At 40.7% G+C, this 27,265-nt stretch overlaps 1 protein-coding gene across 2 annotated transcripts in view; it reads left to right on the forward strand.

The window, feature by feature from the left end:
* Positions 1-27,265, forward strand: part of VPS13A (vacuolar protein sorting 13 homolog A) — a 168,734-nt gene that overhangs the window by 34,571 nt on the left and 106,898 nt on the right. For both annotated transcript variants that reach the window (XM_019554917.1, XM_019554916.1), the window contains exons 15-24: positions 1,750-1,885; positions 7,568-7,662; positions 8,806-8,948; positions 11,995-12,196; positions 12,294-12,408; positions 14,487-14,623; positions 18,922-19,054; positions 19,933-20,050; positions 23,462-23,600; positions 26,598-26,679. In XM_019554917.1, the coding sequence (XP_019410462.1) occupies positions 1,750-1,885; positions 7,568-7,662; positions 8,806-8,948; positions 11,995-12,196; positions 12,294-12,408; positions 14,487-14,623; positions 18,922-19,054; positions 19,933-20,050; positions 23,462-23,600; positions 26,598-26,679 (1,300 nt within the window). The remainder of the gene's footprint in view (positions 1-1,749; positions 1,886-7,567; positions 7,663-8,805; positions 8,949-11,994; positions 12,197-12,293; positions 12,409-14,486; positions 14,624-18,921; positions 19,055-19,932; positions 20,051-23,461; positions 23,601-26,597; positions 26,680-27,265) is intronic.

Below are 27,265 nucleotides of genomic sequence, written 5' to 3' on the forward strand. Positions count from 1 at the left end.
GGGTGACCACCAGGATCTGGGGGAACGTTTGTTCACCAGAGCGCCCCAAGGGATGACGAGGTCAAACGGTCACAAACTCCTGCAAGACCATTTCAGGCTGGACATAAAGAAGAATTTCTTTACTGTCCAAGCCCCCAAGGTCTGGAACAGCCTGCCAGCAGAGGTGGTTCAAGCACCTACATTGAACACCTTCAGGAGTAAATTGGATGCTTATCTTGCTGGGATCCTATGACCCCTGCTGACTTCCTGCCCTTTGGGCAGGGGGCTGGACTCGATCTCCCGAGGTCCCTTCCAGCCCTAATGTCTATGAAAATCTATGAAACCTTCTTATTTGTACATTTTTAGTCAGTTATTTACCGTCTTCTGATTATTGGACTGATAGTTACGGCTGGGCCTAAACTCCATTCACCTCTAATCTGAGTAGACAAGAACTTGGTGATAACTTCATAATCTTTTTTTAAAATAAGTGATTTGGGATAAATTTGACATCTTTTCAATTTTATATGTACAGCCTTTCCTAAAAATGTTTTGGGTAACTCCTTAGTTCACCTTTGTTATTTTCTGTGGTTCTTATTACGTTTGCTCCAGTGCTGCAGTCCTCTCCCAGACCAATCTGAGAAGGAATGAAGCAGCCCCTGAAGCTCCCTGCCTGCTTTCCAGACCTGGTACTGCCAGCTGGGCAGCATGGGCAACAGTGGGAAGCTCGGGGTTTGCAGAAATGGGCTTGGGGATGTTCTCCTTGAGCCCAGTTCCCAGCCTGCCATCTTTGAAATTGCTGTCCAGCTGGACACTGTGGGCAGCATTGGAAGCCCATAATGCTGGTAACTGAAATGGTGAAGAGCTTCCCTTGTCCTTGTCCTTTCTGTGTGTGCCACCCTGCTGGGAACCCTCGCAGGGAGTGCAATTTCAAAGCCTGTATGGTAAGAGGAAAGGGTCTGGCTTATTTGTACGCAATGTTTGCATTAGATGTTTTTTTAACTGGAGAAAGTGATTTCTTGCCGATCTATAGTGCAGTCCCCTTTCTGAAAATGTACATGTTACACTTTATAGCAGGGGCAGGAAAAGTCCAGCCCGCGAGTCGGATTGGGCCCATGGTGGACCTCCATTTTCCCAGCAGCTCCTGCCTAGGTCACTGCAACCGGTTTCCATGGAGACCCCAGGAGCAGCGGCACCATTACAGTGCAGGGTCAGGGTTTCCGTTCAGCTCAGCCTCAGCGCCACTGTTAGGACATGCAGCTGGATGGGGAGCTGCTCCAGAGCTGCGATCTTGGAGCTATGACAGCATGGTTCAGAGCTGGGGCGGTCCACTGCCCACATGTCCCGGGCTGGGAAGTGCAGGCGTCGGATCGTGGCTCTGCCTCAGCTCTGGACAATGGTTTCACCACTGCAAGCCCTGGCTCCTGAGCAGCTTTTTGCCCTGCCAGCTATACTGGAGCTGGTCTCCATGGAAACCCTGGCAATGCACTGTTACAAGTGCTGCTGCTGCTCCTGGGGTCTCCATGGTAACTGGCTGCAGTGATACAGGCAGGGGCTGCTGGGAAATGGAGTCCAGCCACCAGCTGGATCCATCATTTTGCCCACCGCTGCTTTACAATATGCTTCCAATACCTGCAGTTGGAATTAAAAAAAAAGAAGCTCACCTTATCCATCCCAGCCACTTAAGGTATTAAATAATATTTTAATTCTCCTTTCTTAAATTCCTGTGTAACATATGCGTTAAATAATTACTTACTTTCTTCTGTATCTCAGGCAACCAAAGCTGGATTAAAGATTTACAGACCAGGGGTGAAACAAGATGAAGATAGTTCTGGTGGCTGGTTTGGATGGATATGGGGCTGGTCAGGGGAAAAAGAAGATGAAAAGAAGCAACAGGCAAAGGGTGCAAGTATGTCCACTTAATAGTTGCATTGATTTTTCTGTGACCATAAAATGATTTTATAGGAAAGGGGAATCTCTGTACTAAAGAAGCTTTTTATGGGAGGGGTGTAATTTTGGTTTGGTAGAAGGCATCTGACTATCCTTAAACTTCTTTCTACCGTTATCACTCTGAGATGGTGATACATGTTGTGAAGGTTCTAAGTATTTTTCAATTTTTACAGTTCGTTCTTGGGTTCATCTCTTCTTGTCCATTCTTAGGAGTATTTGTATGGCTCTGCTAGAGTAAGGATGGGATTTGGGGGGAGCACACGGGTAGAAAAAAGTTACTAGCAAGTGATTATCTTTATTTTTGTTTAATCTAATACCAGCTTTAATGGCCAAGTACACCCATTGCACTTTTACTGATATAAATGATTGGAAAACGGTTTATACCCTTGATGGAACAGAAGTTCGGTGCACACTGACTTATTTAAAAATGGCAGAATCCAGTCTAAGATTTTCCCTGTCCGCCCACCAAAGGGCAAAAGTTTGTTCTGTTTGCTACCTATCTAAACTATGCTGCTTATAGAAAAGGGCTTTTTGAATATCTGTATGTAGCCAGTGAGGTTATGGCTATGTGAGCATCTGTTCAGAACCTGTAAAGACTTTGGGATAGGGAAGCTAAGCCAAAAAGGCTTGGTTTCCTGATACAGGTTAGGAAATTGATTACAGGTTAGGAAATGAATCTGTCTGGAATCAAAATGGAACATAATTTTGGAGAATTATTTTAATTGCATCTTAGTTGTATCAGATCTGATTACCATTTAATTTGCTTTGCTAGAGTGAATAGAGACATTTCAAAACCCCATAAGTAGAAGTGAAATCCTGGAAAGCCTTGTTAGAAGTAAGAATAAATTTGAACTACTTCTAAACCTCTGAATTAGTTTGAAGGGTGAAGAGAGAATTAGACTAGCTATTAAAATATTTTATGAAACTTGAGGATATTGTATTTGTTGAATTTTTCCTCTAATATCTACTTGTTTAATAGAGTTTAAATTTCTGCCTAATGAGGGATTTAGTGTTAGATGCCTACTGTGTTTTAAAAAAATTGCAAAAGGAGTTCTACATATTGCCCTCTGTTGTACTTCCCTGCCTCTGACAACATTTTCATTCTAACTAGGGTGACTATATTATTTTTAAGGAAATCCAGGACCCTGCCTCCACCTCTGCTTCTGGCAGGAGGAGCTTGCCACCCACCTCCAGCTGCTGCTCAGGAGGGTGCCAAAACAAGTTTGCCTAGAGTGCTTCACGCACACCTGAGCAGCCCATGGTCATAGCAGTAGTCTCCCCACCATCTCGACCAGTTCCTGTCTTAGGCAGGAGGTGTGGTGCCTAGCCCACCCTGCCCCCCACCTCCTCCAGCCTCTTCTCAGGAGGAGCCAAGCCAGGCAGTGCAGGTGGGATGGCACCAGTTCAGGACTCGTGTTTCCATTTTCACCAACTGGCCGGGACACAAGGATGGCCTATGAAATTGGACTGTCCCAGGCAAACTGGGATGTATGGTCACCCTAAACCTAGCACAAACACTGATAGGGATTTAAAGGAAAGAGAAGAGACAGATGTAATGCACTTCTGTAGCTGTCTATTTTATTTTAGTCTCTAAGGAGAAAAGCACCAGCTGACAAGCTCTTTGCACCCACCCACCTGCCTCTGATTTGAACTGGGTTAATCTGGCCTACAACCTAAGGTTACCAACCAGTGAGAGATTCTCTCTAGACAATAGCTTCCTGAATCACTATCAAACTAGCTCTACAGTGCACAGTGAACAAAACAGGGTTTCTGAGGAAAAAATAGTCTTCTGTTACATGATCAAACCACCTCAGTGCATACACACAAGAGGGCATGGGAAGAGCCTCCCCCACCTAGTGCTTCTGCCAGAGGCAGCACAGAAGAGCAACTTCTGCCAGAGTTGCCATGTCTGTGTGCTTTGTCAAATGGCTCTGTGGGCTAGATCCAGCCTACAGGTTGTAGGTTGCCAACCTCTGCTCTGTGTCCTTCACTGCAGAAGTTGAAATGTGTCTAGTGAGTCTGATTTGTAGAAATGATGAACATATGTAACAGTAGCTGCAGTATGTTGCATGGTCAAAGAATAGTTCCAGAGTGCAAAACGTTTGAAGTACTCTGAAAAAAAATTCTTAGACATTTAAAATTTAATATCCGGAATAAATAAATACTTCTGACTTTAATCTCTACGTCTCAATTCCTTATCTGTAAAATGGGAATGGTTCTGCCTCTTCTTCACAAAGCACTTGAGTACTATATTGATGAGAACCATAGAAAAGCCTACTGGAAATCAAATTCGTGTTCAGAGTCAGGTTTGAACAGTGTGGTAAATGCAGTCCAGGGTCACGCACTGAATAATGAGGAGAAAAAATGTGGAATAACTGGTCACTGAATGCGCAACATCCAGTTTTATACACTGAATGAAAGAAGCGTTTTATAGAAAGCGGTTTGTCATATAATTACCATGTCATAATGTATATCTACAAAATAAGGGCCAAATTTAGATGGCACAGGCAACCTTAATTTTAGTATATCCTAACTTCTGAGTGCTTTTTTTATATTCTTCATAATGTTGTTTTAATACAGCTTCTGAAGTTCTAATTTCTCAAGTTTTTAAAAAGAAAAACTACATAAAGAAAAATCAAAACCAAAAAATGTCATTGTATGTCTTTATGTAAATAGCCAAATGGGGCATCAGGATTAGAACTTTTAAATCAATAATGCTTAGGTTAATTGGTCAGAATAGCAGAATAGTTGGTCACAATCCTTTAGTGCAGTGTTTCTTAACCCGTGGGTCACAAGAATATTTGAAAGGGTCACAAACAAACTTTAAAAATGGACCAACAAACTTTAAAAATGGATTTCCCTTTAAAGGAGAAAAACTTGGGAAATCATGGCTTTTCCCTTGCAGGCTGGCAGAGTTCCAGCCTGCAAGGAATTGCTGTGTTTCCCCCCCACCCCCCATACCTCACACACATGGCTCCCTGCCCTATACACCTACCCCTTGCCCCACACACGGTGGGGCTGAGAGCAGGGGGCAGCAGGTTGGGGGTGAGGAGCACTGGGTCAGAACTGGCCATCCATGTTTACAAATGAATCCTGATATGAAAAAGGTTGAGAACCATTGCTTTAGTGAACTAGTAACTGAGTGGCAGTTTCACAGATGTTTACTGTTGGCACAAGAATTTGTAAGACTCAGGAAACTTAGATTGTATTCTGGTCTCCCAAGGTGACACGCAGCTCCTTTTCTTCCATTTTGACTTCCATCTCTCTTCCAACCTCTGCCTTGGCTTGCAGCAGTAATTATAAGGAAAGCTCCTCTAGTTCTGTGCAGGAGTATGCTAGAGGCATATCTCTACCATTCATCTGCAGTGTTGAAACATGCAGCATTGCCCTGTGTACATTGTTTCAAGTGGGGAAAGTAATGTAGTTGCTTTAGTGCCTTCAGTGCAGAGCTCCTTAGTCTGTCCACATTTTTCTTAGCAGAGTTTGGCTACATACAAACGTTCAGATAATCTGGGAAAATTTGCCCAGATTTTATTCGTTTTCTCCTGGTAGAAAAATGTACTCCGAGATATCTGAACAGATGTTTGAATGCTGAGCTCTTTATAGAGCAGAGAGCTTGCTGTGCTCACTCTATGTACACTGGGTTCCCCTGGCTACATATCTCAGCATGCTCTGCGTGTTCCCTCAGTGTGCCCAGAGACAAATGACAGAAGTGCAGAGGGCAGACATGACTGGCTTACCCAGACTGCCTGTCTCTCTCTGCAGCACAGCTGTCCTGGCAGTGATTCAACCTTGGTTGTTCCCATTTAACTTTTCTTCTGGAGTGGCCATTTTTGCCCTGGGAGAAAAATCCTGAACATCTGTACATTAGTGGTTTTTGCTGGGAAAGCAGCGACTCCCCCAGAGAAACTGAATGTTTGAACATGGCCTTTATCTTTACATTTGTGTGTGGTGCTCAGAATTTCCTCTTTTGGCTGCGGGGGTTACGTTTTTATACTTGTATATAAGTGTTAGGCTTCTGGTTTTGTAGAATGGAGTAAATCCCCTTAAATAAATTACATACCTCTTAGAGCAGTTGGGTTGGGGGAGTATGTGTCGTCCCCCCAAATTGCTCTAAGAGGTATCTAACTTATTCAAAACATTATCCAATTTATTCAGTTTGTATACATGTATCTGTTTCTCTTCTCCTCCATCCCCCAGCAAAAATTTCCTGGGCAACTGAGTTCTGCAAACGTTCCTGTTCCCTGCCCTTGAGCTTAAATCTTTAAACCTATAGCAGTCCTTGACTCCTGTATTAGCTAAACTCCTGGGTTTTATGGTTTCCAGCATAATAGGTCTTGCATAATAGGTCTCCTCCAGGAATACTCTTGTAGCTTTCATCTTCAACGGGGGCTGTTTTATCGGCCTTGTTAGGTCTGCCAGATACTAAAATTGCTGATATCAGAGTTCAACATTTTTTCTTTGGGCAACTGTATTCCATTTCTGTTTTCCCCATTCATGGAAGTTCTGGAACGCAATTAAACAATAAGCACTTAAAACATTTTAATGCAAATGACCCAGTACCGAAAACTTTCCTTATTAAATAACCAATAGCGATGGAATCAATAATTACAAAAAGTAATTAACATTTTTATAAATATCCCCACTTTTGAAAACTGTCAGGTGCTTAAGTATCTACTTTATAGGTAAAATTATGATTTTTATTAAATATTTTTTGTACCAAAAAAGTAGCTGCTGAATTCATCTTGTTGTAAAATTTTATCTAAATCAGCTGTTTGTAGTTTCTATACCATGACAGCTTTTTTGCTTCCAATTTCTGAATTATTCTTCTAACCAGTTGTAACCACTTGTGTTTAGCTAATTTGCCTCATCCAGTCCAGGGTTGTGCAGTGGTATTAGAAGCAAAATGGCTACCCTGCCTCTTATAAGTATTTTTCAACTTTATAATCCTTTGTTTTACATGAGGGTGGTTGTCTAATGTTTCTCACAAAACTTAGACAAGTGCTTTGTTATTTTTAAGTCTTGCCATTTTCTTATCTCCTTTCTGTTGGAGGCAATCAGAACAAATTAGAGCAAGTTTTGTGTCTACAAGTTCAGTACTTAACAATATTTGAAACCTTGATTCTGCAGACCTGGTGCTGAATTGCGGTTAGTTCAATAGAACTAGTAAGGAGGTCTGCAGAATCAGTCTTCTAGAGGGTGCACCCTTTATGATTGCAGAATAATTCTTTATTTGTTATGTCAACACTCTATCTAGATTGCTCCCAGGATCAGGAGGGGTTGCTATGTTAAGGAATGGAATATAATTCTGTTAGTTGGTGTTATAAAGCACTTTTAAAATATGTTCATTGCTGTGTGTTTACCCTAGTTCTTTTGCATGTGTTTCTTCTTTAAGAACTTCCTCCTGTTGATTGGTGTAATCTACTAATTTTTGCTAGTTGTAGAAATCTGAATATATCTCCGTGTAATGGTGCTACAGTGAATCTTGGGGACTAGTTTAGTCAGAAGGTTTTACTTCCAATTAGTGTTTTGCACAGAAGGCTTTTTTTCTTTAAGATGTAGAACATTGTATTGAAGTTATTTTGCATGTTGCAAATGAATCTGTGCTGCATGTATAAAAAACCTCTTTGTGGTATGGCAGGTCTTGAAGAATTGATGACATCTGAAGAAAAGGCTAAACTCTATGCAGCAATTGGATATAGTGAAACAGCTGTTGATCCTACACTGCCCAAGTCGGTAAGTAAAATTCAGCTTTATTACCTGATTATTCCAGCATTTTGGCACATGCCATTTCATATTGCTGTCTAGTATAAAACTGCATGAAGGAACATTTTTAAAGTTAATTATTATTTTTTTTTTGTTAAATGGCTTGTTCCTCTTCCCTTAATTGAACGATTGTGAGGTTTTTATACCTACTGCTACTTCCTTAGAAAGTTCTTTTCTCAATTAGATATTGTCAATTGTGATACACGTAGGCAAAATACAACTACTCCTCACATAACGTCATAATTATGTTATTGAAAAATGCAACTTTAAATGAAATGATGTTAAGCAAATCCAGTGTCTCCATAAGAATTAATGTGTATGGGAGGGAGAAGTTAGGTTCCAGGGAAATTTTTTTTTGCCAGACAGAAGACATTATATACATATACAGTATAAGTTTTAAACAACTTAAACAGTAATTTTAAACAAAGAAAACAGGTCTAAGTTTTAAATCATTTATACAGTCACAGTGAGTTAGAAATGTTCAGGGAGTACTTGTACCAACACAACATAAACAACAATAGCTTACCACACTAAAGCAGGAGTGTCGCTTGGCTTATGTCACAAAGTAGTTACCTACTAGCAAGCAGCAGCCAAACAACATTATAACTGAACATTGTGCAACTTTAAACAAGTATGTTCTCTAATAGATCAGCAACATAATAACGAAATAATGTTAACTGGGACAAGGTTAAGTGAGGAGTTACTGTATAGATTATCAATTGATCAATGTATCTATCTATAGATCTGGTACTACTTTGCTATAGCCATGCCCAGTTTGGACATCACTAGATGCCAAATAATTTCTAGGTTGAAGCCTTTTGCACATTCTCTAAGCTCTGAAAATAGAATGATGGTGTTTAGAGAATTGAGGTCACTGTCAGGTGACAGTGGTGACAGTATGAGGATGGATTATGTGCACACTTTTATATAAATTAGGCTTCATACATCACCCTTCTGTGAGATGCTTACAAATGGACCTGTCTTCTGAAGAAAGTGACTCAACTTTGTGCTGTGGGTATGATATCCCCACAAGTTTAATTGTACAGAAGCCAGTCTCAAACAGCAACTGTTACTCGTAACTAAAAATTATTTTGCTTGTTCCTGCTTACATAGTATGAAGCCATGAGGCTCTCTGTAAAGCTGATAAGCATGTCCATATCAATAAGGGAAAACCAGGAGAAACCTGAGTTAATAAAATTTGCATTAATTGACCTGAGTACAATGTTCACACAACGACCAGGTGCACAGGCAATAAGGTAAGCCTTCTACATTGAACCTTCTTTATTCCATATAAAATGTTGATGGTGTGTAGCATAAATTGGGGCATTATGGCCTAGATAATTTTTTTGGATAGTGCGTAGCTTCCTCTTATTATTATGTTGTCTATTATAATAGGCATTTCAATGTGATTCTGTTTTAGGGATAGAAACAGTTCTGTCAGTTACTGACAGGAGGTTAATTATCCACTCACTCAGTTCCTGGGTATAGGCAGACGTAATGGTTGTCAGTGTCACATTATATCCGTATAACCTGTTACTATGGAGCTGATCAATCTTCATGCTTCTGTAGTGATACAGGTGCAGCAAAACTGGTGAAATTTTAATAGTTTCATTCAGGGTTAAAGTTACAGTAGTTTAATTAACGTTTATTGCTAAAGGAGCATGCATATGTAACAGTAACACTGTAATAGCTGATGGTGCTCCCAAGGGGCAACTCTCCAACCCTGTTAAATATTTGAAACCTGAGAGAGCAGCTAAAATGTATGCTTGTCCATAGCCTCTTTTATCTTTATCTTCCTTCAGAGCTATTGGTTTACTCTCAACTTCTCTGTTGCAAAACCTGATTTAGACATGTGACCAGGGCTCTGAGAATTTACCTTGGGCAAATGCATGAATTTTCATGTTTTGAAAGTACGTTCATAGTGCATATGTCCCCAAAATGAATGTGTAGTTCTTAAATCATGTTATGATGTTCAGGAAGCATGTTTTAATAGTGAGAGAGTCTACAAATCTTGCATGTGAATAGAGTGGCAAGTACCTTTTAGGGCATTGTATTAATTGAAGTATTGTCTTTGCTGAAATACTGAAACATTTGAAATATGGGAAGAAGGCACATGGCCATAACTGCATGATTCTTATAGTTATATATCCAGTCTCTATCCCTAAGCTGAGCATTACACTCTTAAGTGCTGTTTTTTGTAAAATCATCTCCATTTTCATTAAGTTATTTTTCTGAGAGGTACTAAGGCCTAAAACCACAAAAAACTTGGGTATGGCTGTGTTCAGTAGGGGTGTACGAAGTGGGCCATATCCAATTTGGATTTGGCCTGATTTGGGGGACAGTGATTCGATTTGTTGATTTTTGGATCGCTATCCTGATTCGATTCGGCTGAATTCAAATCTGAAGATTCGATGCTGATTCAGAGGATATAAACATGGCTTTAAATGTTTGTTTTCTACATACCTTGAGGTACCAGGCATGGCTCATGAATGCTGAGATGTGGGGGGTGGATGGAGTGTCCCAAAGGAGCTCAGGGGGGCCCCTTGCATGCTCGGCGGCGGACCCAGAAGTGGACTGGAAGTACTTCCACTTCAGATTTGCTACCAAGCACATGGGGGATACCCTGCCCATTCCCCCCAGCTCAGCAATTAGCCGTGGGGGACCCTGGGTGTGCCCCCCCCTCCAACTCAGGAGGCACCATTCACCAAACCAGGCCACAGTGGGGAGGGGGCTGCGTGCTCCACAGCGGGCCCAGAAATGCTTCTGGTCCACTTCTGGGCCCACCGTAGAGCATACTGGGGACCTCCCCCCCTGTGTTCCCGTGGGATGCTCCATCCGCCCCACCATCTCAGTGTTCACAAGCCACCTGGTACCTTGAGGTATGTAGAAAAAACATTTAAAGCTGTGTGTATGTCCGAATCATCAAATCTCTCCAAATTCATTCCGAGGGTTCTGATTTTGATTTGGAGAGATAAAAGGGTCTCCTGATTCAATTTGGATTCTGAGATTTGGCTACTGAATCTCTGCCAAATGGAATCAGTGACCAAAGCTTCGCACTCCCCTAGTGTTCAGTGTTGTCATAGCTAACTCTTTTAGATGTCCCTCTTCAAGGCATGGGTTCACACCTGAATTATGTGCCTAATTTGCCTATGAAATGAATGGGGAGAGTTGGACAACTAGAATTGGGATTCACAACAGCCAGCATGCTGGTTTAGGGGGATGCCCACAGCAGCCGATAGAAAAAGAGGGATATTCTGAAATCCTGCCTCTCTCCCAGTGTCTTCCTATCTCTGCTGGCCATGAGATTCATAGGCCAAAACGCCTTCCTGGGCTTAAATGCCTAAGTTGTCCGTTCCCTTATAAAACATGGTCTGTGGTGGTGGTACCTATCTTATTTTGTATTTATATTTTAATTGTATGTAACAGCTTTTAGTGGTTAGAACACTTGCGCAGGAAATGGGAGGCCAGGGATTCTAAGCCTTTTTCAGCCTGAAGGGGTTCATATGTTCAGCTTCCACCTTACAAGAGAGCTTATAACCACCACACTTAAACAGGACTAGGGTGGAAGCACTCTTAACCCCTCCTGTTGAAAGTGCAGCACATTGCAGCAAATAGGAAAGATTTGTAGGGCAGAAGAGAATAACTATAAAAGGGACCATAACTTTGTGCCACTGAGTTGATTTCTCTGGGAGGGGATAATCTTGGGATATATGGTCTGTGCTTTCAGCACTGTTTATGTGTTTTATAAAGTAACCTTTTAATGGAAATGCATGAGCTGTACCCTCTATTGTTGCTTTTGAAACTTCACCTGAGCTAGGTAAGCTGCAACCCCTTAGGGGATAACATTACTGACAAGTCTGGATATTTTTCTTATAAGTTGAGAGGAAAGAACTGGAAGCAAAGATCTTGACGCAGAAATTACTGAAGAAGAGGAACCACTGGATACGAAATGTGTTCTATTTTTATTCCATATATAGTGACCTGAAAGATCACTGGGAATTACTAACCAAAGGAGATAGCTTTTTAATAGACCTCTCCTCTTCTGCTGTAGGCCAAACTAACAAAATATCCCCAAATGGTGTTAGAAAGAAGAAAAAGGATACATTTATTTATTTTTTTTAATATCGTGGGGTACTTTTTTCAGTTCATGAAGGGACCTTTCCAACAGAGAGCTATTTAAAATATGGGGAAGGTGATAGAAAATGTAGGTTTACAGTAGATGTTTATTTTCCTGGTAACTCGCTATTAAGATAATGGATGATGGGTAAATATAATTTTTATACCATTTTACCTTCTGTACAGATTTGAAACAAAAATAAGCTCATTCGAAGTTATGGGCATGTCTCGAGAAAAATTTATACCCTGTCTACTATCTTCTCGAACAGTCTGTTCAGAAAACGATACATCACTCTTGAGTATAATGTTTGAGACCAATCCCTTGGATGAGAAAGCTGATCAAAAAATCAGAATAGAAGCACAGCCATTGGAAATAATATATGATGCCGTAAGTAAGAATATTTTATTGAAGTATTGATTTTTTTTTTTTTTTTTTACAAGAATTTTGTAATTCACTTTTTTATGTTATTCCATTATTTTAACAGAGGACTGTGAATAGTTTAGTGGATTTTTTTAGACCTCCAAAAGATGTACATTTAGAGCAACTGACCTCTGCAACTTTGATGAAGCTTGAAGAATTTCGTGAGAAGACATCAACAGGTGAACATTGAAAAACACTTGAACTGATATAGTTTCTGCTAAATTTTTGCTTCCTAAAAATGTGAAAATTATTTTTTTATTCGAAAAATTTTCATAGATGTTTAATACATCTTAACATTGCTAATGGTCATACACATACAGCTTATGTAGATTGAAGACAATAATTAATAAAATATTTCAAGAAAAGAAAACACAGATTTCAAAAGAGCTAAAGGTCAGTATGTTAAAAATGTTAAACGCCCCCGCTGTACTCTGTAGACATAGCTTGCATGTAATAAAGAGAAATCCCATGCAGCATAGGTTACTAATAGTCATTTTGACAGGATTTTAAAGCAGTTCAAAATCTGAGCAATAGTTATGCTCATTATTTTTTTTTTATCTAGCCCTTGCCACACGTTATGTATATTACACAATGATTTGATTAATCGCACCGTAAATTTAGACTGATCACATGTGCAAAGTAAGACTTCCCATGCATGCAAAATAATTATCACACAACTAACTGGTTAGTCAGGCAATACATTTAGACCGGCCACATTTGCAACATAATTATCACATCATAAAAAGTTCCATCCAGCTATAAAATGATGCAGCCAGCTACAAATGTGCACATTACACATTTTCAAAGTGGCTGCACCCAGAGCACCTTGTGGGTGGGGGGAAGTAGATCAGTGTCAGGGGAAGGGGAAAAGTGCCACTGAGTTGACTGGCAGAATGGGTGCCTTCTCTTGTGATATGAATCCTTCTGGTCCTCCCTTGAAGGAGAATAGTCCCCTCCTCTCACTCCTCTGGGCTGATCTGGTTGGTGGAAGCACTCAGTCACCGTAACAAGGCTCCAGAAGTCTTGCTGCAGGGGCACAGCAGCCTACCTTTACACCACACTGCCTCGAGCTGACCCAAAGTAATATGGGATGAGGCAGGCTCATTTTGCCACAGTGGTGAGTCACCCAAGCTTGCCTCGCCCCACCCTTCTCTAAGTCAGCTAGGCAGCAATGGGAAACCAACAGAGTTATGAGCCAGGCTTGGGGAGTGCTTTCATACACCAGGTTAATGGCCCTACTTGCTTTTAAATCATTGCCCTTGTTACTCAGCTGAGCAGCTGGAGGGGCTGGGAGGCTAGCATGGAAGAGTTTCCCTCAACCTGGCTCTTAGCAGTATAAAAACTCCAGGGTCTGACTGCCATTCAGCTGAGGATGAAAGGAACACAAGGAGAAGCTGGTAGGACCAGGAGCCAGGCTTGGAAGCCCGGCTTGCCACCCCCACCACTCAGCTTAGCCAGGGGGAGGGGAAAGGGAAGCAGGCAGGGGACAGCACTCCTGGTATTCATCTTCAGAAAGGAGGGAACAACTGGAAGGAAGCGAGCCTGGTTTCAGGAAGGTGCAGGAGCCTTTCCCCTGACAGCATTCCTGCTAGTCTCCTGGACAAGTTAAGCTGGTAGAAAGCATGCAGATGTTTAGTTTCCCAGAAGAATTTCTCCTAGGAGTGATTTAACCTGGGCTATTTTTCTCACAGTGATAATATTTTGCTGCACTGATGGAATGGTATCAAGTCTCGCCAGTGTATTATGGTACCCTGGTTGAGAGTCACTGGTCTATATACTTAGAGAATGGTGATTGTCCTGGTAGAAACTGAGGGTCTGTATGTGCCCTAAGAGCTGAATGTAGTAGAGTAAAAAGTAGAAAATATATTTAAATTTTGATTAAAGCAAATTCCTTTGTAATATGTATATTTTGTTCTGTCACTTTACAGTATGTAAACATTATATTAAGTCTGTAGAATTAATCAATCTGCAGTTAGCCCTTCAGATTTCTTGGAGAAAGTGTTGAATTAATTGTCGTTTCAACTTTGTTTAAGATTGACAAGATGATTTTTGAAAACTTTGAACATGGATACACTTCAAACTGGGGCATAGCTAATAAATGAAACCATTAGATAATTTAAATCTGTCAGAATATACCAGGGTACTGTACATTTGAGTGCTGCCTATGTGCTTTTTGTGGCTGAACATAAAAATCTGTTTTAAAGATATGAATCCTGTGTTGGCTTCTTGGATGTAATTCTCTTTGTTTATTTTTTAGGATTGTTATATGTTATTGAAACACAGAAAGTTCTTGATTTAAACATTAACTTAATGGCATCATATATCATCGTTCCCCAAAATGGTTTTTATGAATCTACATCAAATTTACTACTTCTGGATCTTGGTAATCTTAAGGTACACATTTATATTTATGAGTACTATATTGTGTGTGTTTGCCATCTCTTTATTTTAATGGGTTAAAATGAATTTTAATTTGTTGTATATAAAATGTTAAATTAAATTTTCTTATTCAGTTTCAATCTTGAGTGGAAATCATTTAAATTTCTATGGAAGTTCTAAATATAATAAAACATTGATAATTTTGCAGGATGAGGCTCCCCTCTCTCTCTCTGCAGAAGTTTGTGACAGTTTGACCTTGTCATCCCTTGGGGTGCTCTGGTGAACAGTTGTTCCCCCAGATCCTGATGCACACCCTTTATGTACTTACAGGCTGCCACCAAATCACCCCTGACCCTGCGCTTCTCCAGGCTGAAGCGTCCCATAGCTTGCAGACTCTCTTCATGAGGGCTGTTGTCTTGCCCTCTGATCATGTGCGTGGGTCTCTGGACTCTTTAAACCTTCTCCGCATCCTTCCTGAATTGTGGAGTCCAGAATTGGATGCATTATTCCAGCTTGGGCCTCAGAACTTATTCCTCATGGCTTATTGGCAACACAGTAGCATTAGGCACAGGTATTGACAGCAGTGAAACTGTATCCTGTGCACACTCAATACCTCCTCTACTGGCACTTGATCAAAATAGAAAGAGAGAGAGAGGAGTGAGAAATGGGCAGAATATGAGAAAGGGGAGCTAGAAGGATCCAGATAGGAACAGAAGGGGACTGGAGAGGTGTGTCTTGGAGCAAAGGAGGGAGGAAAAATGAATTCTGGCAGAAGCATTTCTAACCTTGAAAGCACTCTTCTACAGCATTTGAATTTAATTTAGGAGTCCTGCATTTTTCCATACCTCTGCTATCAACAAATGGCTCTTATCTAGCTGTCAAAATGAGTCACAGCCCTTGTGGTTGGTTCAGTTAATGGGTAACAGTTATCTGTTACCATTTTGTGATGCTAATAAATAGGCTTCTATTCTGAATTGTCAGTATGTCTGCAGCAGATTGCAAAAAGAAAGAGTTCCTTTGTGATGCTTGGAGTTAAACATTTAAGGCAAACACTTTCACCAAAATATTTATAGTTGCCTGAGTTACCTTGCTGTATAATGTGGATAATTTCTCACTGTCTTGTAAGTATTTTGTAATTATAAATTCATTTAGATTTGTGAAGTATTTAGTTTGATGATACTGTATATATTAAATAAAGTCTGTCATGCACTGAATGAGGAATGGTATAAAGAAATATTAAATGGCTCATTCATTGTGTTTATAATATGCAATAATGTAATTTAAAGATTGGATTGTAATGTATGGATATATATACAAATAGGCGTAATTAAGGCTTCACAGGCAATAGGCCTGTGCGAAGCAGCTAGTATTCCCTTTGAATTCGGCCAATTTTGGGGGGACAGTGATTTGATTCAGTGATTCAAATCACTGTCCCAAATCGACTTGGTTGAATCTGATTCAGAGATCTGGCTGTCGCCAAATCTCTGAATCAAACGTGCCCCATCCCCCGCGCGCTCTCCCAGCCCGATCAGTGGCTGCTACACCTGGCCCCAGTGTCCTGGCTCTTTTTTAAAAAAGGAAAAAAGCCCCACACTCACTGGCTCCTGCCAGGCGGGGCGGGGGGGATCCCCATTGCTCACCACTGCCCCCTGCTGTGTGAGGGGCTCTGCCATGAGACGCCAGAAGCCCCAAAGGCTGTTGCAGCAACCAGTGAGTGCGGGGCTTTTTTTCTTTTTTTTTTAAAGAGCTGGGATGCTGTGGCCGGGCGGGGCAGCTGTTGACAGGGCTAGGAGAGCGGGTGGGCATCAGGGGCACTATGAGGGGCTGGGGGGAGCAGGCAAGGTATGGGGCCTGTCACGGGTCCCCGCCACGGTTCCCTACCCTCTCCTCTAGCTCTGACCCCTACTTACCAGTACAGAGTCTGGGTCCAGCTCCCTGGGGTGGCAAGTGGGGACTGCCTGAATCTCCAAAGTGCTCCTAATCTTTTCTGAATTGATTCGGAGAGCTTGAAATGGATTCTAACTTTTTTTTTATTGGTTTCCTGGTTCTGTTTGGATTTGGAGATTTGGCCGCTGAATTGGGCCAAATCTTCTCTGAATTGAATCAGCACCCAAAACTTCTCATAGCCCTAACAGCCAACGGTTTCTGGCATTTTTCAAATTTGAGGGCTTGAATCTGCAGCCTCAACCTTCTTCTAAAGTAATGTTTCCAAAGTAATTATGATGCACATTACTACATATACGAGGAATTAAGTTTAAGACCTAATACAAGGAGATTTAGTGTTTTACCCTGTTAACAAATGCAAGGTTGTAATCTAAAAAACCATGTGAATGGTACTTAAAAAGGAAGTTATTATCTGTGTTGTGGTCTTGTCATAGCGGTTAACACATGTCTGTTAAAATAAGATTCTTTAATGAAAATGTTGGCTCCCAAACATGCTAGAATTCTGGATCACTAAATGCAATAAAACATGGATGCTTTGCAGGATTAGTTTTTAAGAAAAAATGATTCATTTAAACTTAAAAATAACAGTAAACTTATATGCCACAAGGTTGTAAGTATTCTTACATATTGGAACATAAGAAAGAAAACATGGATAGGCATAGATGTCTAATTTTATACTAAGAAAAGATTAGCTGTGAGGATCCTGCGACATTATGGTAAAACTGATGATATTTAAGGAACTGGAGGATGAACAGTGAGGTGGCAAAATTTTGCAGATGATGTAAGTCCTCATGTCATTATAAAAAATGTAACTCTCTTTAGTCATGATATTATACAAAACTAGATGAAAGGGCACCCTAATGATAGATAAAAAAGGAAGTGTGAGTGGAGTATATGGCCAACCCAGGTATCCCTAGGGGTGTGCAGGGCCCAGGGCATATCAGCCTGTGTGGGCCTTGGTGGGTGGTAAGCAGCCGGCGGGGGGGTTGGGGGAGGGGTTGGCAAGTGGCTGGAGTGTGAAGCCAGCAGGGCCTGTTTGGCATTGTCCATGGGGCCTGGTGCGGACCACCCTGCTCCCTGGGACAGCCCTGCCCAGACGCAGTCAAATGCAAGCCTGATTTCTGTAACATTAGACTTTTGGTCATTTTCCAAGCACTATGGGTTGGGGCTCACTGAGATTACAATTTCTAAACATTCAGGATGAACAAAAGAAAGTACATTGACAGGTGCCATTTAAACTATTCAGGCTTGTTATTGTATGCTAATTATGTTCAGCTGTCTAATAGAAAAAAATTTAAGATCCCTGCAAAAGGTTACCCAGAGAGGTGGTAGAAGCTCTATCCTTGGAGAGTTCTTGGACCCAGCTAGACAAAGTTTTGGCTGGGATGATGTAGTTAGGGATGGTTCTGCTTTGTGCAGGTGGTTGGACTGAAAGCCATCTGAGGTCCCTTCCAACCTTATTTTCCATTATTCTAAACAAGCTAGGAAATAATACTGATATTTATAATCCTGTTTCATAAATCAATGATGAAACCTAATCTTGACAATTCCTTTCAGTTCTGGTTAACATATTTAAAAATTACAGAGTAGAAATAAAATGTTCAAAGATAGATAATAAACGCAGCTAAATGTATTGGGATGCTAGAGATTAAACAATGAGGGCGGACTAATTTTAGATGAGAAGGATGGAGACAGGACAGTTTAAAGATATCAAATTAGTGTTGAGGATATTTGAATCATTACTCATTTATTTCTTGAAATAAAACAACAACAGGTATTCTAATGAAATTAAAGCAAGATGTATTTAAAACTGATAAAAGTTCTAAATATTTTTTTTTTAAGTTTTAGATGTATTTGAAACTGGTAAAAACTCTTTTACATAATCTGTAAGTAATCTGTGGAATTCTGTCCCAAATTGCCACCAAGTCTGAACTGTTAACAGGATTAATACATGGACTACATGTTACCTATGGCTAAACACAAATACAATAATACTATGTATAAAAACTTCTTAAGATTAAATTATGTGGGGTAAGTGATTTAAAAGGGAGATGATCTTTCATGTTTCAGGGCATAAACTACCCATTCCCTAATAGGATTAATTAGCCGTCCTTCTTAGATAAACTTTCACAGTGGTCCATTTTGGGTTTTTCTTGCACCTTACTCTGAAAAATATAATTCTGCCCTTGTGTGAGAGGGGGGATATTGGGTTAGTGAACATACTGATTTGATCTGGTATTTCAGTTTCCATAGTCTTGTTTGATTGATCTCCAGTCAAAGTTGAATGTGATTATTTGTATAGCCAATATTTTTAAAACTGACTTTAACGGTTTTTATGATTTTTTTTTTTTTTTTTTTTTTAAAAAAAGATGACAAGTAAAAGTCGTTCTGACCTATCAGATCTCAAAATAGGCCAAAACACTATTGAAGACATAATGTCAAGAGCCTATGATGTATTTGATATTCAGCTAAGCAGTATACAGCTACTTTATAGCAAACATCGTAAGTGTTCATAAAATGGATCTCTTTGCTTGAGCAACTAAAAAAAAAAATGCTTTGATAGTTTGTGTGCCAGTATTAAACAGAAATGATTATACTAGTGGTGTCAGCTGCTGAGTCCAAAAACAGTAAATGTTGTTCTCTTCTTTTCGCAAGCAAGGGCTGGTAAGCTATTTTTGAACTTGGGACACCTTTGGAAAAACATTTATAAAAAATCTAGCCCTATACGTCTGGTATTCCCAGGCAGATAATTAAGGCTGCCAAATGAGCAGCTCAGTGGTGCCTTTTACTACTTATAAATTCAGAGGTCTGTGTCATTCCCCCTCCTCCCCTCCCCCCCCAGTTCTACAAAAGCCTTATGATCAATCAGTTTAATCTGGTCTGGTTCCAGATTCAGTATAGACCATAGAATTTTATATCAACTCTCATATCTAGTCCAGTAATTCACTTTTTTTTTACCTATCCCTTTCACCAACTCCAAAGCAGATTGTGGCAATGTTGATAATAGACATTTGATTCCTTTGGATCAGTTCTGTGCTATCGTAGGGTATCTTATGAAGAACAGATATGCATTGTTTGAGAGATCAGAACCCATGACAGAGACCTGGTGTGTAGTTTTTCTGTGTTATGGGGCTTGGGTAGTAGCAAGACAGAAAACTACTGAATATAAGACAAAGCAGAGGTATTATCCATGCTTTTCCTCATGTAATGTGGGTTACGGTGGGCTTACATAAAAGAGGAGAATGAAAACACTTTGTTTTCTACTCAAAGATATTTAATAAGAGAAAATGTAACATTTATGGCTAAAGTAACTCAAGTGTATGATTTGAAGAAATGTTGCTTTGATGTAAAATACAGCTAATTTATTTTATTTTCTCTAGATGAAAAGTGGCAGGAGGCTCGTAAGGTAAAATATTCGTCTCAACATATCTTGCAGCCAGTGGATTTGAAAGTGGAATTTAGCAGAGCTATGGTTGTCTCTGATGCAAGAATGCCCAAGTATGTTTTCTTTCTATTGCAAAAAGATTTTTCAGTAAATGCCTGTTAGGTTTTTGGAAGAATTAGCCCCTTAAGTATAGTGCAGTTGTTACAATATACTTACAGGATTAAGTGAAAACAGTTTTATTAATGATTTCTTTCGTCTACCTCACATACTGACTGATCTTTTCAATTTCTATTCTATGTATTGATCAATTTATAGTATTTAGCATGGTTTATTTTTACTATGTTCTGAGTGTCATCTCTAGTAAAATTATGTTTAGAAAGTCTACTTCCATAAGCATGTGTCAGATGTCACCATATATTTGGTATGGGCTGCTTTTTATAAATAAAGAATCATAGTATTTCCCAAGAATACCGATCAAATATGTCACAGCCTCTCACCCCAGATTTTAAACAGGTATAGAAGACCTAGAGATTAGGGTAAATCTAAAGTTAATATGTCTGATGAGAGGGAAGCCCAGAGGTAAAAAATTCCTACCAAATACTTCCTGTTTCCTTTTACCTTGAATTTCAAACTTAAAATATAGAGACACTGTTTTCCAGGCAAATAAAGATGTTGGGGGAGTTTTTTGAGATGGAAAGAAAAAGGTTATAGACTATTTAAAGTTTTGTGGATGAGAACCAGTGCATTGCATTTACTTCTGTAGTGAAGTAGTAACAGACTTGAGAATACTGCCAATGTTGTGGGAGTAGATTAATGAAAATGTGATGTTATGGTGCCATCTGCTGTGTAAAGCAAGGATGTCCAGAGTTCAGAAATCCTAGTGCTGGTTGTAGGAGCTCAAGTTCTTGCTCTCTTTCGCCTTGATTCTTTTGGCTTTCAGAGGTGGAAAGGAGGAGCTAAGAAGAGCTGTGGGGAAGAAAAGGAAAAGGCAAAAGATGGAACAAGGCATTGGTGACATCTTTGTCTCTTGTACTGTTGCACATCTTCAGTTTTTTTGTAGGCTTTTCCTTTGTTCTAAAGATCCTAAGCCTGTTGCTTGTTATGGAGTGAATGAGGTGCTCCATGGATGTTCTGGTGAAGCATCTGAAGCCTTTTGAATATTACCTACTGCTTGCTTGCATGTAATCATAGGTTCCTAGACTTGATGGCTTAGGTTGTCCCCATCAGCCCTGAGTTCCTAGTACAGAAGCACAATGTCTAAGGATTCCTTTACTTTAGAAAGGAGGAAATGAGAGCTCTCTTTGTGGCCAAACACCTCATTTCAATAACATAATGAAATTGTGGTGCTCTGGACTGATCTCTGGTAGGTGGGGTACCCAGAATGAAACTACCTTCAGCACTTGCTCAGTATCTTTCTGCTGGCCTAGGATCGTCTCTGCTATCAGTCCTACTCTGTGGTAGCTTCTGTATGTCTGTTTCTAGGTCTGTGTCCAGTTCAATTTTTTTGGGCCTAAAATCTCTCAGACATTGATTCTGGTGAATCCTGTTTCTTAAAACTCTTTACTCCCTTGATAGCCTTTGATTGTCATCTTTTTCTTTGTTCCTGTAGGAGTTCCTTCGACTTTTTTCTCTTCTCGCTCCTGTAGGAATTTATGCCTCAACTGTGTGTTTTTGTCTCTTTCTGTTGTTTTCTCAACTGCCATTTCAGCTGCTTCCTTTCTACACTCTGTCCCACATGCAGTGTCATCCTCTAGTACTTTCATCTTACTTCAGAAACTTTTATAGACATGATAAATTCTAATAATATAAAAGCCTTAGTCTGTCTGTCTGTAACACTTTATTTGTACTGTGAGTGGCTGACTGAAACAACCAATCCAAGTGCTCCAAGAGCCTTCAGACAGGAGACGGTGCAGCAGAGTGCCATCATGATGGCAGGGACACAAGGGACAGAGCTGCAGGGGGTGGAGGGGGCAGGCTGGCCTGGCTCCCACTCCCTGCAGGCGGTGATGGGGAGGAGAGGACTGCCTGGATGAAAAGTGGGAGTGGGGCCAGACACAGGGGGATGTGGGGTTGCTGGCCCTTGACAAAAGCCAGCGGGTGGGAGGAACAGGCCTGGCCCCAAAGCAGGGTGAGGGGGGAACATGCCCGCACCCAAAACGTGGGGGGGTGGGGGCAGGGAGCAGGCAGGCAGGGGTTGGATGTGGGCCTCTGTCCCTGTCCCCATCCCCCCTGTCACTTTTGATGAGCAATTGGCTGGTGGTTTTTATAATAGCTGTAATATGCCTGGATGGCCATCATACTTGGTATACTTCCCTAGTCCTTGGAACATTCTTTTTAGCTAGTTCCTCTTTCTCACAAACAGTCTGTTTGAGTGCCTTTTCTGACCAAAGTTATGCAGAGTATTAGAGAGAGGTAGTCTCAGTAAGCAGATCTCATGCCATTTATTGTTTTATTGGTCATGTCTAATACCTTAATTTCAGTGCAGAGATTAACAGATAAATGCTGCAGGTACAGATGTACTGGTGTCATGTGTTCCTAGTGAGGTTCCCTGTTCAGTAAATGGGCCTGTGCATTCTGCACTGATTTCAGTCTCTGACTGTTAAGTGTAAGATGTCAGGGGTATTGCAACATTTGAAATGTTGAAACCATGTGTATTAATAACGATAAGGGCCACAAATAAAAGAAAAGGTTGTAGTGTCCCAGCAGATGGTAAAAATCCACTGGATAGTTCCTGTAATATGGCAGTGCAGTGGCATCTGGGATACAAAATCACCCCTACACTTGTAAATTTGGGGAGTTGAGTAATAGATGCACCCTCTTATGATTGCTACAACGAAGTTAAATATGTATGTAAGCACCTTGTAATGTAAATACAGCTTTCTTAAGTACAAGAGCTATATGGAATTCCAGAAGTATTTCTATTCCAGAACCCTGTCCCTATTAAGGCTTGCAGATCTACTGAAGAACATGGAGGGACACTGCTCTAAGCAGGACCTAGGCATAAGAGTCCCAGAAGATACTCTATTTAATAGTGGAACTTGCTGTCTGGATTTTTTAGTTTTGACAACATACAAGCACATGCTTAAAAGCAAATGCTTATGTGTTTTGTTAGATTGGGCAATTAGCTTGCAAGATCTTTTGAACAGAGGATGTTTTGCTCTGTAAAATGCTGCTCATGGTGCTTAAGTGATTTATTATAAATGCTAAAATAAACAAGTAAATAGTAGAGGGGAGTTCTTGGTTGTGGGAAATGATGTGCTGTGTTCAACCAGATCAGGAGCTGTGATAAATATCCTCAAATTGCTATTTGGAGTTATTTCACAAGATAGGCTAGAAGATGGAACTTGAACTACTTGGTTCTCTATATTTAACCATCTGGGCAACAATTCTGTATAGATAATTATTTTATATTTGTTATTTTTACTGTTTCTTACAATTTGTGCTGAGCAGGTATAGGGCCTTGGTAAGAAAAATGAGATGAATTGATAATAATTTTGAAATAACCATTAATATTTATATAACAGATTCAAAATTTCTGGACAACTGAAATTACTTTCTGTCCAAATATCAGACAAGAAACTGACTGGTATCTTGGAGCTAATTGACAGCATTCCTAAACCAGAAAGTGCTCCTGCCACAGCTTCTCCTCCAAAAATATCCCAGGTAAGCTAAGATTTTGGTTTGGTAGAAAAATACACATTTTAATAAAATATAATACTGGAATTTTATAAGAAGTTTAAAATGCTTAGTGTCTTTTGATGGGAGTAGAGTACTTCTGAAAATTCCAGCCATAGCATCCCTCTTAGGTAGAGCTTGGGATGCATGCCCCAAGCTCTGCCTAGGAGAGAGGGGTGCCAGAAGAGCAAGGAGGGGATCTCTCTCTCTCTCTCTCTCTCTCTCTGTCTCTCTCTCTCTCTCTCTCTCTCTCGGAATTATAGTGTCATAGGTTGGCAGTGCAGTTTTCTGGTGCCAGGGGAGAAATGACCCCCCATATTTTGCCACCAAAGTTAGCACTCTTTTTCTATTTTTTGCCCTCTTGATATGGACTTTAACAGCAAGAAAACATAAAAGGATTGGAAGTATCCCATCTCCCAACCACAGAAAACTCCACTTCTTCTCTAAAGAACTATAATTCTTAGAACACCTTGCACTCCATGACACATTGTTTGCACCTTCTGCTCCTGCACTGAAACCCAAGGCACACAGGAAGAATGAGAGAAGAGACTGCCTGTGGCTCATTCTACAGGTGCTATGCCTGTGATTACAGCCAAATTTAGCTTTGTGGAAATACAGTCTATATCAGTGCTGTCCATCTGACAGCCTGTGTGCTACATGCAACCTGCAAGGGGTTAACATGTGGTCCCTGAGATTCTGCCCTACCACGACACCACTGGTGTTGTGGTGGCCAGGTCTCCAGGCTTGCCCCCCCTCGTCTGGGTTCTGCTTCCAGGTCAGTGGGAAGGCACTGCGTGGGTAGCAGGAGGGAGAATTGGGCTGCCATCTGAGCGAGAGAGGGGCCAAGTTGCCCATGCTGTGTGCATAGTCAGTTAAGGTATATTACTCGGAATGAGTTCATGGCCAGGAGACCTGGATTGTTTATATTACTCATGCTGCATGTGTAGCTGAGACCCAGGTTGTGCACATTGCTGGGAGCCCTGGGCTGCTCACACTAAACACACAATGAGTAGGGGGCAAAAGTTGTGCTGCTTGTGTTGTCTATGTGGCAAGAGAGGGGTGGGGGGCATAGGAGAGCCAGGGGACCTGTGGTCTGCAGCCAACATAGTGTGGCCCCAGTCTGTACAACACAAGGCCCCCAGCTTTCCAGAAATTGGGCAGCTCTGATCCATTTTGCTTTATGCACATTAATATTCTGTTCATTTAGTATAGCTGTCTAGTGATTCTTAGCTTCATGAACCCCAAATCATATTTATGTATGATTTTAAATGATCCTTATTCATTTTAATAGTGTACTGCTTTATTACAGATAGTGTTTTTACTACTTCAGCAGCCACTTCATACTTCATGTTCATCTTTGGTAACAGATACTTTCAGTTCAGCTAGAAATAATTCTTGCCAAATGAAGTGAATCAGCTGTGCCACACTGTCATGGCACAGCTGATCTGCTTCAATGAGTGAAACAGATGTATCCTGTTGTCCTGCCCATTGACAGTATAATAGGTGGCATTTTCTCCTGGGGGCCAGTGCTGCACATTTTGGGGAATTGCTGGGCAGAATCGTGCCGCCCCCCCCCCCCAAAATCTTCAGAGTTCCTGCCAAGCTTTCCCTGTGTACAGATACATCCCCCAGATCTCTGAGGATACATATGTGTAAGCAGGGAAAATCAGGCTTTCCTCGCTTACTGAGAGGTGCCCTTGGGGTCTCGAGGGCATATCTAGATAAGTGAGGAAACCCTGACTTTCGCCACTTATCCAGATGTATCCCTGGAGACCCTGGGGGCCACCTATTGGTAAATCAGGAAGAGCCTGACTTTCCCTGCCTATCTAGACATGTCCCTGGAGATCTTGTAGGTATATCTGGATAAGTGGAGAAAGACGGCAGGTGCTCTTAAGGTTTGAGGAACCCAGTTCTACCTGGGAATTCCAAGGGTTGCAGAACGGGACTCCTCAAGCATCTGGAGCCCCTGCCTGGGGCAGCTGGAGAGTGAGCAGCTCTGTCCTGCCTGTATTCTTCCACTGTAAGCAAATAAATGTATGTCATAATGAAGTGGCACAGTTTGAGTACCTGTGGACACAGCCATAGATTTGGGCATTTGTGACTTTGTACCAATGTAAAAAATTGTTCTCAGTCATGGTGAGGCTGCAGCTGGAGTACTGTGTTCAGTTTTGGACTCCACAATTCAAAAAGGATGTGGAGAAGCTTGAGAGAGTACAGAGAAGAGCCACATGCATAATCAAGGGTCACGAAAACAGACCTTATGATGAGAGGCTAAGAGCCATGGGACTCTTCAGCCTGGAAAAGCACAGGCTCAGGCTCAGGGTGATCTGATAGCCACCTATAAGTTTATCAGGGCTGCTCTCCAGGACCTGGGGGAATGTCTGTTCACCAGAGCGCCCCAAGGGATGACAAGGTCAAACGGTCACAAACTCCTCCATGACTGTTTCAGGTTGGACATAAGTAAGAACTTCTTTACTGTCTGAGCCCCCAAGGTTTGGGATAGACTGCCACTGGAGGTGGTTCAAGCACCTACTTTGAATGCCTTCAAGAGACACTTGGATGCTGATCTTGCTGGGGTCCTATGATCCCCACTGACTTCCTGTTCCTGGGACAGGGGGCTAGACTCGATAATCTTCCAAGGTCCCTTCCAGCCCTAATGTCTATGAAGTCTATGAAATGTAAGAAAAGGCGATGTCTTTCTGCCCTTAGGAACCAGAGTTCATTTATTTCACCTTCAGGTTTGTGAGAAGTATGAGTTGAGGTTATAACTTCTTTGCTTAAAGAAATACAGTTTTTCTGTTGGAGTTTGTTTTAAATTAAAGGGTTTTTTCATATGTTTGGGAACAGAATTTTTTTTCCTTCTTAATCTTTCTTTCAGGCTCATCTTTCATACTTTGTGTTTTGTCTCTGGGCATTTCAGGGCCAACAGAATTAATTTAATATATCTTTAAATGAAAATTGTTTGCCTACTGTTTTCTGTTTCAGATTCAGGTGTCGCCAGTGCTTTCACCACAGGTGTCACAAAATGTCCTTCCTGTTTTGGATCTTCACTCATTACCTGAATCAGGTAAAGTTAAATTGTTTTAGTGAGAAGCAAGAATTTATTGGGCCAGCTGCATGTTTTGGTAAAGTTAGATGAGCTTTCAAATGCAATACATTCTTCATTATTGTTTTAGTGTACATATTCATAAATAGCTTTTATAAGATATCATAAATGTTAGAACTTGTATCTTAAAGTGTCATTGTGAAGCTAAACAAGAATTTTGGTGCTTAGTTTTGATGTACTTAGGTTGAATATAAAGACCATGTGATCTGGCTTCCAAAAATATACTCTGTATTTGTTCTTATACCTCACTCATCATTATACTATTCAAATGTTTTCCAGTAGTTCATTAAGCAACATGATTACAGGGATCCTGGCTTTCTCTGACTTTAAAAAAAAATCCAAGATTCTTTGATTTTAAAACCCCTAAAATCTAGATTTTTTTTCATGATTAAAATGAAATACAGGGGGAGGGGGATATCAGTTAAACGCAATATTTTATTGATATATTTACAATTTTAAAGCAGTGTGGAAGTCTACCAGTGCCTGAGTCATTATAATAAAATATTTGAGTGCTTGATTTGGGGGTTTTTTATCGTGGAAGATCAGA

The sequence above is a fragment of the Crocodylus porosus genome, unplaced genomic scaffold (assembly GCF_001723895.1).
Source record: "Crocodylus porosus isolate Cpor-Errol unplaced genomic scaffold, CroPor_comp1, whole genome shotgun sequence".
Lineage (NCBI taxonomy): Eukaryota > Metazoa > Chordata > Crocodylia > Crocodylidae > Crocodylus > Crocodylus porosus.